Genomic DNA, 15,336 nt, shown 5'->3' on the forward strand with positions numbered 1-15,336 from the left:
CTGTCCTTTGTGACAGCAGGAAGTCTATCACAAGGAATTTAAAGAATGACCCACCACCTGGTCTCTCTCTCACACACACCCACTCCCACACCCACAGCCGCACATTATCTATTATGCAATCATGTCTTACTGTCTGAGTGTCAAACAGTCAGTGGGTGGAGTCAAGGGTTTCAGGGAAGTGAAAAACAAAACGGCTGCATGCAGAAGAGCTTTCCACTGGGACGCTACACAACTGTCAAGCATGGGCTTAATAATCTGGTGAGTAAAACCGCTGATAGTAAACTTTGGTAACTTAGTGGACATTCATATCTTGGCAGAGTATGATTTTTAAAGACATGAAGTACAATGTTTTCAACTACTACCACTCTGTGTCTTGAAGTAGAGGAACAGAAATGTGTCAAAGTCTTAAACAGTAATCGAGATTAAGCTAAAACATGTTGAAAATGCTTCAGCTCTAGTTCTTTCTTCTTTACCTTTTAAGTCTGAGGTAAAAACATACCAGTGCACGTTATGTAAGAGTTTGGGGTGTGCAAGTTTTTATTATCATGTTCTAATTTCAACTGATAACATTGGTAATCACCTTTCTGTCCCAATGGTAACTATGTCATTTATCAACATGACTCCATAATAAGTGATATGGTTGAGATCAAAGGGCAAGAGACAATGACACAACCACTGACCACAGTTTCATGTTTAACATTTGATGATGATCCAATAATCCACAGTTTTTTGTCATCTTTTTGCAGATTTTCCAAAATGTCTTCTGAACTTCCAGATCCAAACACAAAACTGTCAACAGCAGATTTTCTTCACAACCTTCAAAGATCAACCACATTTCTTCCTCCACTCTGAGGAAAGCTTCGATAAAATGCTTCAGTCTGACAGCCATTACACTAAACTGCGATGGATTCTAACCATCGCTGGACTCTTCTTGTATGTTGTGGACATTGGGACGGATGTTGCACTTGCCCTGAAATACTTCCACGAGAGGCGGTTCGTGTGGAGTGGGCTGACTGTGCTGTTTGTTCTAGTTGGGCTGTTTGTGACGCAGATCTTTAGCTATGCTTGGTACAGGGACGACATGAAGGAGGTCGTGTTAAGCCCTGATGGGAGAAAAACCACGCCTGGGACATCAAAAGGTAGACTTGCTGCACTTCACCTGTGTGGCATGGGGATCTACACCAGGTATGGAATGAACAATTGAAGCCAACTATGTGTCACTGCTGTGATACCTGCACAATTACATATGCTGCACGTGTTGCATGTAATAAGTTGTGTCTGCAGGTTGTGAAACAGAGTGTACAGCACACTAATCATGCACGTTGTTGTCCCGAATTGCACAAACTGGAATGTCAACATTTCAGCTGTCACTTGAACTTTAAACTCTGAGCTTAACCAAAGTACATACATCACTGTTTGTGCAGGAGCAGAATCTGAAATTTGGACCAGAAGATAGTACTTCAGTTGTTTTTATCTACATGGAGCCAAATAGTATCAAAAGTTACTTAAGAAATGAAACAAGCCTAGTTGATCAAGCACAAGCCTTGAGTAGAACTAGACTTAGACTGCCATAACCCTCTAGGCCAAAAAAAGTAGAAGACGGACCACGAAACAAAAAGATGAATACAGACTAACAGGCCTACAAATGTTAAGCAGTCGTTAAACAAAAAAAAAAAAACAAACCTAAAAGCAGGCAGAAGTCTCAAACAGATGTAGATTTATTGGTAGACAACCTTCTGCCAAAACTGTTTGGGCCAATATAGTTGGGAAGAGAAGGAAAAAGAAAGAGCTGGATGGAGAAAAACAGAAAAACAAACAAACAGTAAGATGTCAGGAAAGGTAGACAAACAAAGATGGCAAACAGAGAAACTAATGTTTGTTGCTGTTGTTGTACTAACCACCTGCCTGACTTTGAATGTGTTTGTCTCCAGGTATTACGAGCTGCTGAAAGAAGGTTTCAGTATAGTTTGGACAAAAACTATACTCTACACAGTGGAGGAGAGAAGAGAAGTGAACCACAGACTGTTTTGCATGGCGACTGATCTGAGCATGCTCAAACTGTTTGAGGCTTTCCTGGAGAGCGTTCCCCAGCTTCTTCTGCAGCTGTACATCGTGTTGAGTCTGGAGGGATGCTCAGTCATGCAGTGTAAGTAGAGGAAGTAACCCTGTGCATGTCATGGGTTTGCTGTGTGAATACTTACACCACAGTGTTTGTTTCTTTCAGATTTATCCATGGCGGTTTCCTTCTTTAACATCGCCTGGGCCCTGGTGGATTACCGCCGCTGCCTGCGCAGATCTCTTCCCCACGTCAGTGAAATGCCCTCTGGCATCCCTACAGTAATCTACCTCCTATATAAACTGGGTACTATCACCAGCCACATCCTCAGCCTCACCCTCCTCCTCCTCCTGAGCACCTACAGCACGGTGGCCTTCGCCGCCCTCTGGCTGCTGTGGACGATTTGGGCGCATCTGCTTCGGACCAACTTCTGCTCCTCCAGAGGCCTCGAGCTTGTGTACCGAGCAGTTGTTGGAGTCATCCTCATGTTCACCTTTTTTAACGTCAAAGGGAAGGACACTAAAATGTCCATGATACTTTACTACATGTTCTACTCTCTGGTAAACATTTCATCTCCTCTGCTGCTTGTTTTCTTGGGACCAGAGTCTCAGACGCTCACATTCGTGCTGACAGTCAGTGGTCTGATTTTTGGAGGTCTGATGCTGGGGTTGGTGTGTCTCGTGCTCTACTACCTCCTCCTGCATCCTAGGGAGAAGTTGCGAGAGGCTGATGAGGTGGATGGTCTTGGGGAAACAGAGACCACAAGGAGAATAAGGAACTGTCTGCAACCTTGAGGAATAATTACAAAACCACTTTGAGTCAGATCATGACAGTGCAGAAAGAAACTGATTCATATTATTTTATCACTGGACAAGAAATGACAGTCACAACGGATAGATATGCTCCTCATTAGTAATGGTGCTGTCGGTCGTCTCATCAATTTCTGAGTTGATAACTTTCATCGTTGATAAAAAAAATGGCTGACTTTTTAAACAGGAGTCTTATAATTTTTTGTATAGATTACCTTTTATTTATTCTTGTGTAAATAATGCTGTCAATAAAGACCATATTTATTCTCACCAGACACGCAAACATTTTTCAATCCCAAAGGACAGCAGGTATATTAAAATACATATTGTTGACTGTGCAGAAAGATAGATAGATAGATAGATAGATAGATAGATAGATAGATAGATAGATAGATAGATAGATAGATAGACAGAAAGATAGATAGATAGATAGATAGATAGATAGATAGATAGATAGATAGATAGATAGATAGATAGATAGATAGATAGATAGATAGATAGATAGATAGATAGATAGATGGATAGATAGATAGATAGATAGATAGATAGATAGATAGATAGATAGATAGATAGATAGATAGATAGATATCAAGGTAAATACTAGAGGCTGACTCTTGGGACAGCTGTGCAGATAGAAAATGGAAAAAGGGAGGTTTAGTTTATGCTGTTGTTATTTTGAGGCAGTTAAGCAGAGTAGTTTAGTATAAGGGCCTGAAGTTTTCTGTAGGCATTTACAGATATGCACTTTCTTATGGCCTGTAACACACATGTTCAACATAAGGGGGCAGTATTGTCTAGGTTAACTTCACAAAAACCCAGTCAGAGTCAAAAGAAAAGAATCAAAACTTCAGAACCAAGACAAAAAAAATCTAATCAATCTCCTTTAACATCTTTAGTGTCCAGATGGATAAAATCTGACATTTTATTGCTTGTTTTAAAATCAAAATTTACAACTCCATAATTGGCAGAAATATTCATTTTTATTTTCAGTCCTTTGCTAAATGCCTATGAATCAGCTCAGACTTGTTTCTTTCTTGCTTTTACTCACATACCTGAGAATTAACCAAGATGATGCTCAACTATAGTCCGGCAAATCAAATGTACAGTCTGGTTAAAAATGAAACAGTGTCACTTCCTCATCCAAAGTGGCTGTTTAACTGCAATAAGACTGAATTGAACTATAAACACCAGCCACTAATTTAATCTCTCTTACCCCCATACTTACATAGCCAATAAATTAACCCCCCCTCCTCTGAAGTAATGAAAAAAAGGCTGCATGGATGAGTTAAATATAAATAACAAATCCAGCACTAATTTTGTTTTGACTACCAGGAAAATATTGGGTGAGTCAAGCCGGGCTTTGGAGGACCCTTCCTGGCCAGAGCGGACTTTAGGGGGGCTATTTCAGAGTGAGCTCACCTGGGAGGAACGCTGACAAACCACAGGGTCGAGGTCGGATGATTCCAGTTTGCTCCAACCCCCTTCCTCCTTTCTCTAAGTCAGAGCTTTTTGACTTGTTTACTCCACTGGACCACTTTAATGTTGATGTTTTAGTTGCGCCCTGTCAGGAACACTCTATAAAATGACAAATTGAAGTAAAGACCTTGCATTAAAGAGGAAATGAGTCACTGTAATTTAGTTACCACGTAGATTTAAGCTTTACTGTAGACAGGTCTGAACTCTTTGACTTTTGATGGCTTACCTTAGGGTGCAGAAGGAGGACATTGCACAAGTAGCACCTGTAAGAAAGAGACATCATTAGGAGGAAAATAAAATGACTTCATCCTTTACATTTCACATGATAGATGCTCCTCCCTCTCCCTTGCCGCTGTATATTTTCTTTGGTTGGGTGAACTAATGCGATGTAAACCTGCCAACGGAACTTTTATTGGGAGAAGATGCATGTGTCCATGGCTGGCGTCCTCCCTCTCCTTCTTGCTTTGCTTTTGTTGAACCACTCATACTTTTGGCTGTGACTCACTGCCTACAGCACTGCCAGGGAGCAGTCACAAGCCATTGGGATGAAACGTGTTGAGTAAAGCATTACCACTCTCTTTCTCTCCAGGAGAAAACAAGCAGAGAGAAGTCTGGCGTTGACAACCTCTCAGTAATTTCCACTTCTGGCACCGAGAGCTTTAATTCGCAGTAATCTCTCGCTCTGATCTCGCTGTTAATGCACCTCCAAAAGAAGCTGGAAAGTGCAGTGAGAAGTGAAGGGACTAATAGCAAATCAAAGATAACGACACGTGACAGTGCACGGCGAAGATCAGGAGCTGCAGAGACTTTTGTTTTTGCTACAACCAAGATCAGAAAAAAGTCGTTAACAGCAGCCATTGGGTGCATCTTACAGTGCTTACAGAAAAAAAGTGTAAAAAGTGCAAAAAGACTTCAGTCTGAAGCGCCTACATAAACAACTTTGACCCCTGACCTCTCTATCACCGTCACTAGCTTTCCACCAAATCTTATCTTTTTGTTTTCCATCACCACATCCTGTAACAGCCGGTCAGGAGGGGGGCACTCCTGGCGTACGCCATCCCGACAATTTGTACAGACACAGTAAACCCGGAGAGGCAGGCTGTTTTTCATTAGGGCTTCAAAGTCCATATAAACCATGATTAATGAAGTCTTGAGATGTTGTATGTCTTTAATTATTATGACTTGACTCGCTGCACCAGTGCCGCAGATGCATTAAGCAATGTTGGCGATCTGTACACATCTGCCTGGCTGCGTTTCTGACATGGCAGCTTCGCCTCATTCTCGGAGAATTCCCCCGATGTTGAGGGAGGCGGGAGGAAAGGGGGAGTGATGGGAGCTCCCTCTTTCTTGCAATGGCACAGGAGTTTCTTTAATCACTGTACATGCATACTTACAAATGAGTTTGGGCAGTGACAGATTGGAGAACAGGCTGAGGATAATTACATGCAGTGGGCTGGTTGGTGTGTGTGTGTGTGATCAGAGCGTGGCATTGCGTTACTCAGAGAGCTCAGTAAATAAAGTCCTCTTGCAGTGAAGGAGGATTTTGTTCTGGGCATTATCCTGGATACAATAGTCTTACCATTGTTTCGATGAGGATTCCTGATTTAGAAAAGTGATTGGTGTAGAATGGACAGAAATGCAACACTCAAGTCAATCAAGGCTCAAGCAGAAAAACACACTGGATGAGGTCAGTTTATCATAAAATTAACATGAGGCACCAATTACCCACAATAACTAGTCCACACTACAGGAAATGCGTTCTGGCTGTTTCTTGGGACTTCAGATGAATCTTCTCATCAGTGCGTTTGAACTGTTTTTAAAAATGCATCATGCTAAAATAAACTGGTTCATATAGCCTCAACAACTTACCAACTCTCAGTCATGCTAACTAATGCATTAGCTAAGCATAAACTTGAAGCTCCCCTGAGGGTTTTTTAAAGCTTGGGTTGAAAGATACTTAAAAAATACATTAGGGATTTTTTTTTTTACTTTTAAGGACAAGATAAGCAAAAAGATAAAGTTGAGTCAACAAGGGGGCATACAAATCAAAAGACACCTGGAGGAGCTCTAAATGAGCTTTAATGAATAAATCTGGGGAAACATTACATGTATAGCTGTTAAACTTCATGATATGTAAAAAGCCTTGTGTCATAATTTAATTTGACCAAATGTATTTTTATGACAATAAGCTGATAAAAAATTGGTACCACTGCATCTAAAGCACACAATGAATCAAACCCTGAACAAAAACAACTGTGATCCTGGTTTAACCCCTATGGACTTTTTTATACATGTATGTAGTGTCTGTGACATCACCAAATGGTTTTTGATCACAATGGTTTTTGAAAACATTGTCATCATAATGACAATGTTTACTCAATGTGACTTTTTGCAAGCTACATTGTTCATACATAACAATCAAGTGAGCGGAACTCTAATGTCCTCAAAAGTAATACAAAATAAAAAAATTCCACCCCAATACACTGTGTGGGCAGAGAAAAGAGCTGATTACAGTAAAATTAATTACTTTAAATCCGGGTGTGTGTTTCTATTTTGCTGCAAAGATGCTTTATTTATTTGAATGGGTTTGCATTCTGTTTCTGGTGCTTCAGCAGACAGCCACAAGTGGATGCTTCAGGGACTGCATTTTTAAGCAATCCTGCATTTACTTTACAAAACCGGGGCATTGTCATGCGATTACAACAAAAACCTTCTCCTTGGAAACTGTCTGCAGTATAGGTCAAAGCACCTGCCTCCTCCATTGTAATAAATGGAGCGTGGATCACACTAGAAATAAATTTGCACTTTAAAAACATTTCTCAAACATGGTTTCTGTATTTGCAGTTAGCAGCATATTCATTCACGTGCAAGTCATGACAACACTGATGTGAACTGGTTAAAACCTCAACTATCATTTGAATATGAATGGGCTAGCGTGCTAATGACAAAAGTAAACCTTGTATCCCAGCATAACAATATCTACTCATTTTAACATTTTAGCATACTAAAATCTGCCAACTAGCATTAAACAGAACAAAATTTCATCAAATACTTTTTTTGTGTTTTTGTGTCATTTGACATGAAAAAAAGTAACTTTTTAAACAAAAAAGTTAAAGTTAAGTTAAGTTAAGTTTTTAATTTGGCGAATTGATGAATGACAGATGCTTGTCCATACATTGAAACTGGAAAGCCGCAAATAATACCAGCAAATTGTACAAAACTTTGTGACATCTAGCTGTGTGATGAGAAAAAGTAACTGAACCAACTACTGAAGAAACTTTATACAGTATTACTGTATAATAACAATAAATGAAAAAAAATGGCATAATACTTGACCACATGCTGGAGGAATTGTTAATGTTAGTTTATCTTTTTAAAGGTTAGCTGACTGGGTTTTTATTTGTTAATTAACAATGGAGAAGGGGTGGAAAATAAAAAGTTTTATTGTTTTCTGCTTCTTTTTTTGCGAACGTAAAAGAAGTTAAATCAGTGATTTAACAGTTTGTGTTTTCTCATTGTTTGCAATATTACAAAGTTTTCAATGTTCTTTCTTTCTTTGTGTAGATTTAAAAAAAAAAGATTCACTTTTACATTTTCAAAATAAAATTTTTCATCAGTCAATCAATCAAAAAACCTTTTTGTTGCCCTTATCTACCTACCTACCTACCTACCTACCTACCTACCTACCTACCTACCTACCTACCTACCTACCTACCTACCTACCTACCTACCTACCTAATACTGTTACTGTTAGCAGCTCTTTCAGGCTGCTGGAGGAAGGCAAGAGTGCAAGTTAATCACATCCTGCTTTCACATTTTCCCAGCCTGTCGATGGATTCTGCTTCCAACTTACCCTTCGATTTAATACCCTGATTGTTTGACATATGCTGTAAATGATTATTTTATTGGCTAGCTCGTCTCATAAACACTTTGTCATGGCTGAGCTAATGTAAAAACAAATGCTAAAAAAGAATGAGGAGCTGTAAGTCATGTTGTTTTGAGTTCTGATGAGTGACATATTAAAAGGACTTCAAAGAATTGTGGGAGTAATCAAACTGAGTGTGCTCTCAATCCTGCGTCATGTCCAGACTATGAGACGCAGAATCGTGAGCTAAGGAGGAAGCTCATTTGTATAATCCTCATTTGGAACAGACGGTTTATGTTTCACAGTCATGGACAGAGAGCACTAACATAATAGTGCTACGCATCCTAGCCCTCACACACAGTCTGCTTCACACAGACGTACACACAGATAGAAAACAGAAGCCATGTTTGTGTTGGGCACGCTCCCACAGCACACGAGATGATGGATTATAGACTGTGCTTGTTTATTTATGCTGCACTGAGTAGAGGAATATGGGTAAAGACCTTGTGAATACAGCGTATCTATAGTAAATACAATCAGCTCTCAAATAAGATTGCATATTATGAATGAGAAATGTTCACACACACATGAAAAAGCAATGGCCTGCAATCAAACACACCCACACACTCGTGTTTTTTTCAGGGGGAAGCTTGTCTTGATTAACCTGGCCGGGGGAACCCAACGTGTTTTTCCTTTGACGTCATGGCCCGCTCTCTGAGTGGCTCGGTGGAAGCCATCAATTCTAGTTTGTCTGCAGTTTGTCTGTTTGAATTTTTTGCTAATCTGTATTATTCATTGATGGCCTGTTGGTCTTTCACAAGAAGCGCTGAGTGAAGACTTTTGCGATCATACATCAAGCTTTCTTTTTCTTCAAACAATATGTGCATCCCACCGCCATGTGCCTCTGGGAATGAAAAGTTTTAAAGGGAATACGATTCGTTTTGCCACACTTTATCAGCTGGAAATCTTTTGATAAGAGCGAGAGAAGTTTGGATTATCAGCATGATCCATGAAAACAATGAGGAGTAGCACAAAGCATCTGTGACTGTGACTGTGAGGGACAAACGGTTTTCTCTCATACAGCTACTCTCTAAGCTGCATTCAGCACAGCTTATCACCCCCTTGATAATTTTCTGTTTCTGCCACTATCAGAAGGCCCATACATCTTGAGTGGAGGAAAAGATGCTATGCCTGATTATAACAAGAGGTCAGGTCTTTGATGCTGGTACGCTGAAATTTGTTATATGTTAAGCCAGTGCTAATGTGATTATGGACATTGATCCATTAAATCTACTGTAAAAATGCAGCCTGCACTAGTTTTGAACTTGATACTGAGAAGAAATATGAGAGGCACTGTGAAACATTAAAGACGCTTTGATGTAATATTTAACCCATCTGCAGCAAAAAGGGAAATGTCCGTAAAATGCATTTTGGGCCAGAGTACGAGGGACAGGCCGGTGTGAGAAATGGGATGTGTGATTTTCGCCCCGGTCTCTTGCAGTGCCGCTGCAGCGTGGGCATGAAAAGGGCAACTGCTTGTCACGATTACCCCTGAGGACGTTTTATCAGGGCCATAAAATCAGGGTCTGTGTGGCTGGAGTACAATGTGGAACTCCCCTGCCTCCCAGAACCAGCCTGAGTCTCAGACTGTTGACTCAGCCCTCAACGCCAACCTTCGGAAAAAAGAGTTTGCCAAAAGTTTAAATTCGGTTGTGAATCAGAAGAGCTCATATAAAAGATTCACAAGTTTTACAGCTGACTTTTAGTTTGTTTAAGAGCTTCTACGTGTAAAATATAGACAAACAACAAAAGAATGACATACAATATACGACCATCTTATATGCCCCCTGAGATAAAAAATATTTGAATTATAACCTAATGACAGCTTGTTCATACATTCACTTATCTGATGCGTCTGTTTACTGTCAATATTCATACGTATATTAATGATGATAATTGATTTATTGGCAACAAAAAGTCACAGGTACTGAGATTGCTTTTATCAGTTTGCTCATGCAGGAATTTAGACGTAATAATGTTCTGAAGCTTCAGTGAGTGACTTTTGAATTGTGTCCTTTTGCATCCCTGTGAGCAAAGTGGTCTTTGCTGATTTCGTCATGTATGAGTGTTAGAAGTGTTCCTTGAAATGTCATCCTGCTGTCTCAAGAGTTAGATGTATCAGTCATTAATAATAATTAAATACAATTTTTCACAGGACTTACTGTTTGAGAATGCTTCTCTAGATTAAAAAAAAAACAAAAAAAAACATAAGACTATGTTTCACAACCATAGACTGTATATAGAGTGGACAACGTTGTTTCACCATTTACCATTGTACGGTTTTGAAGCCAAAATACCCCATCACAGGTGCAGCCATTGTAGCAGTTGTACAGCTAGAGTCTGCGCAGTAGAGGCTGTGAGGGATTCTGGGAGAATCTGAGTGGAGCCGAGTGACAAAAATAATAATTATTTTTTTCTTTCGAGAGTCTGACCACTTCTTGACTCCACCTCCCGACATATTTTACAATCCCTGAAAAAACGATAACAGCATCTGTCAATCATCGTTAAACGTTACGTATAGCCTCGTTTTTAACCTTGTATGACTAATGAAAAGGAACCTTTCCAGAAAAAAGAGGACTTAAACACAAGACAGCCAAATGAAATCTTTAAATCACCACAGCAATCAGCCGTGAGAAACATTTCTACGAGGTGTATTAATTTTTTAAAGTTTGACCAAAGCCCATCTGGAATGGCTGGACAGCTGGAATTTTTAACCTATACTGCTGCCAGCCACCAGGGGGAGCAGTTTTTGTGGAGACCTCACTTCGAGCCGAGCAAGATGATGTGCACTTTTTTCACAGTCTATGTTAACAACCAGCTAAAACATGCAACAGGAGCTTTAAACTACATCTTAGAGTAAAAGACACAACTGTGTTCCATATGTAGCATGTACTGTTGGATGCTAGGCTAACAGGCTAGTTGATATCACTTAACCCCTATACATTAAAATTAAGAATCTCAACAACAACCGAAGAATTTCTGCCGCTATTGGACAGAATGTAGCCGACGTTCCTCTGACTGTACATCAAGAAGTTGTTAAAATTGTTTAGTTTTCAAATACAGACAACAGTTAGCTCATGGACAAAATCGAAACGTAAGCTAATTGTTTGCCAAGATCAGCTTAAAGAGCAATGACTTGGGATTAATAATGTCAGAGCTAGCCTAGCAGCAATAAATTGTTTTTCTCAACAGATAAAAAAAGCTAGTATATCTCATTTGATTTTCTAATGTACAGACTGCAAAGTAAGTTGTTGTGTTATTCACTCAGTTATTTTCATTTATAGATAACAGTCTCATATGGAAAAAAAACAAAATTAGAGTCTAGTCTAAAGGCCTTTGCACACCAATGGCAAAGCAAATAAAAGCACGAAATTGCGAAAAATTTTGTAGTTTTTGTGTCTTTTGTCGTAAAGAACCGGGACATGAACACAATCAATGTAGAATGTTTTGGTATGTAACTTGTCAACAACAAGCTTCTTGATTGGTCCGATGTGTGCAAGCAAAACTTTTGAAAACTCAGCCTCGGTCCAACAAAAAAATGGCCGCAACTTTGCTCGGCAGAAGTGACACAGAGCCGTGTTTCTGTGAAAGCCGCTGTAGTGATATGCACCACATTCAACATATTTCTGTGGCTGGATTTTCATGGGGAGTCACGGGGTATTCAAACAGCTATTGTGGTCACAACAATTACACCATAAAAAAAATGCTGTAAAAATATTCAAAAAGTTGAAATATGTGGTCTGTTTGTACAGTTCATGTGTGTTATTATGCTTTTACTTGGTGTCGACACTATGTTCTCAGGTCAGCATCTTCTACTACATACATCCTGAGGATCCAGAGTGTAACGAAGGATTTCATCTCTTCACCAGACGATGAGGAAATGACTTAATTCGATTGTGGTTTTACAATACTGTCTAAAAGGGTATCCAACTCTTTTCAAAGTCTTCCTCTTTTTTTAGAAGTAATTTGTTCATTACACTGGATCTGATAACACGCTCAATGAGCCCACCACTAATTCACTGTGTGATGTAGTCTTTAGAGTTATCTGATTGTATGTGGGAGCCACGGCCAGTCAGTGCTGTATAATGTTGCTTCTATAATGCCATATCATGTGTGATTAAATATTTGGTGATTGAATGAAAGTCAGGTTATGGAGGGAAGTATTTGCCATGAAGGGGATTCTGACCACTGAGGGTGTCCAAACTGTTCAATGTTATTACACATTCACAGTGCCAGGGATTACATTTTCCTTTAATCTTGAAGAAAGAAACCCAGACCTGGACTCTGATGGATGCTGATGTCCGTCCTTGTTCGTTTAGGTGTCAAAGAGCTGTCAGTTTGGCGTCTCTTTGGGATGTCCACAGTGCACGGCCTTTTCACTCCAGGCCGGTAATGCAACAAAGGTGTGGTGACTGAGTAATCTCTTTAAACAGGCTCCTTGGCGAAGCCTCGGGTTCACTCCTGGGCCCCAGAGCCTCTACCAGAGGAAACTGCATCCCCCTCAGATCCTGACTCAGATAAAGCACACTGATGACATCACCGTCTCCCTTGTGTTTTTTTTCTTTAAAGAAACATCCCAGTGGTCTTACCTTATTAGCATGTGCAGAGTAGCGGGCAGCGGGAATAACAATGTGCTCCCCCTCTCTCACACCGTCCGAGCTATTTGGGTTTGAACCACAAAGCCTCAGGCAGCAGCCAAGCTAAACAACCGTCAGAGGGAAGATGGTCAAAGCATCACAATTAGGGGCGGTTTATTTTCTATTCTGCCCGTGCCAGAAGGATCGCAGACTGTAATTTGCGCCAAAGATGCTTGAGAGTTGATGCAGTTGGAGAATTCTTCGGAAAGTTTGTGAAGCTTTCGGACGGAGGAGCGTGGTCAGAGGTGATGCTGGTTGAAAGCTGATCAGCTAAGTGGAAATGATGCAAAGTGGGTTTATGTGAAGTTCAAGGGACGTAGAAAGGTGCAAAGAATGAATGAATGAAGTGCCTCTCTCTTAAATGGACAACAGGGAACTCCCACAAACACTCTCCTGTGTCCCAATATTAACAAATTACTGCGAGCTTTAACTTTGACTTATGATTATTATTGATCATTTTACGAAGCATGTAAAGCTATAGTACACTTAATGCAACCCTAGGGTCCCGTCCAGGCCCGGCTCAACCACATGTGCCCTGTGAGGGCTTTGAGTTCAGGCAGGCACATGTGGGATTTCCCCCACAGACACAGACACACAGAGAGAGTGTGTGTGTGTGTGTTGTGTGTGTAACAGCACTATTATAAAGCTCTGTTTAGGGCTCTTGGCTTGTGTACAGTATGTTGCTTATAAAGCCTTTTTGCTGCTTTCTTGACCCACAGGGTGAAGTGAGGCTGTCAGAGCTGTCAGGACAAAATAAAGATTCTGTTTCAAACTTGCGGTTCATGAGAGAGCTCTGAATGGACCTTTTAGATTCATTATGTCAAGTTAGAGATTTTCTTACCCCATATTTCAAGTGTTTTTCCCCAGTTGTTCAACAAACAAAACACCAAAGTGAGACAAATCAGCGTCCAGATATTTGATAAATGAGCAAAGCTCGCCGTTAAAATGGGCAAAAGTTGCTGCAGGGTACTTTTTATATTCTTCTGAATAAATGAATGAATGTTGCATACAAATCTGCAACAATGCAAGACTTAGAATTTTCCAAAATAGTAAAAAAAAAAGAAAAAAAGGCAACTTTTTAGACAGAGAAATGCTCATTTATTTTGCCTACATTCTCTTCTTTATAAATAACAATAAATTCAATTTGATTGTCTTAGTTTATTTCATTCAAAATTATAAAATCATGAAATTAACACAATGAGAGCTGTTCCTTAAGATAAGTTTCATCATGCTAACTCTTCATGTATTCAGGGGTGTTTTATGTGTTAATTCATACAAAGCCAGCTGCTTCTCCTGTGTCTCACTGTCCAACATCTGGCCAGTAGATGGTGGTAAAAATACATGGAAGTACCACACATCCCTGCGGTTTCAGGGCCAGGCCTTCCCGTCACTGTCTGCCCGTGTGTGAGCAGAGGCCAGCGGTCACACGCGGACACCTGATCGCCCTCATCCTCCTCATCAGCTAATGAACCAAGCGGACAGCTCATCACTCGGTCCCAAACAAACGTCTTTTTGAGTTTTTAATGAAGAGCTTTTAGCGTTTTAAGACAATAAGACTCAAGACTCAAATTTCTTCCATGGATAAATATCCAAGACGCATGGTGCAAAATGCAAATTATACACTTTAAATACAGCTGCACAAAAAGTGACAGAAATTAAACTGACAAATAATTAAACAACACTTTTAAAGATGTTAAAAATTTAACAGAAAAAAACAGATTCAACATTTATGTCAACTAATTACGTCTGAAGAAAGAAAAGCTTTTTTTTCTTAATGTACTGAATTAATTTATGTAGGATTCAGGTATTTATATTTTCAACAATTATAATTGTATAATTCTATAACATGAATAAAAGAGGCAAAAAATGTTGTGGTGCTTGAATATTTATTTTGCAAAAATTAAAAAATGTATAAATAAAAATTTATTGAGTAAGTTTTAGAATAATGGCTTTAAGTTAAGTCTTTCCCCCTTTTTTCCTGATTTGAAATAAAATCTTTTTGATGACAACAGATTTTGCATTATTCAAACTTTGGGAAGTGTCTGTTATTAAAAAATGTTAAATAGTAAGTGTGGTTGCCTCATTGCCATTTCAAAATGCAATGAAACATTTTTTAATTATTCGATAATTGTAAATTCTTAGAGCCCCTTGTTAATTTATGGCATTTATCAATTGATTGCACACACACACACACACACACACACACACACACACACACACACACACACACACACAGAAAAACAAAAAAAATAAATAAAACAAAAAAGTGATCTACCCACAGCATTAATAAGGCCTACGGTAAATGTCTCACCCTCGGCAGCGAGGGATCAATAATGTCAGCGGTTTGGGATGGCGAGGATGAAGTCACGTGGAGGCAGATTCTATGAGTGAGAGCAGCGGGACAGGGCCAACCTTGACACTGAAAGGACTATT

The 15,336-nt window shown here is 39.7% G+C and overlaps 1 protein-coding gene across 1 annotated transcript; it reads left to right on the forward strand.

Annotated features, from left to right (window-relative positions):
• Positions 1-868: 868 nt before the first annotated feature.
• Positions 869-2,850, forward strand: xkr9 (XK, Kell blood group complex subunit-related family, member 9). The gene is made up of 3 exons (XM_074693880.1): positions 869-1,185; positions 1,932-2,146; positions 2,225-2,850. Exons 1-3 carry the CDS (start codon positions 869-871, stop codon positions 2,848-2,850), a joined length of 1,158 nt encoding a protein of 385 aa, XP_074549981.1.
• The last annotated feature ends 12,486 nt before the right edge of the window (positions 2,851-15,336 follow it).

This window comes from Halichoeres trimaculatus, unplaced genomic scaffold, assembly GCF_033239565.1.
Source record: "Halichoeres trimaculatus isolate MK-OKI-2021-1 unplaced genomic scaffold, fHalTri1.1 fHalTri1_scaffold_18, whole genome shotgun sequence".
Lineage (NCBI taxonomy): Eukaryota > Metazoa > Chordata > Actinopteri > Labriformes > Labridae > Halichoeres > Halichoeres trimaculatus.

Excerpts from the sequence above, each read along its gene's own strand:
- xkr9 (XM_074693880.1), top strand. The coding sequence starts at position 869 with ATGCTTCAGTCTGACAGCCATTACACTAAACTGCGATGGATTCTAACC. Across the intron at positions 1,186-1,931 it reads GGCATGGGGATCTACACCAG|GTATTACGAGCTGCTGAAAG; the intron begins GTATGGAATGAA and ends GTTTGTCTCCAG. Across the intron at positions 2,147-2,224 it reads GGGATGCTCAGTCATGCAGT|ATTTATCCATGGCGGTTTCC; the intron begins GTAAGTAGAGGA and ends TGTTTCTTTCAG.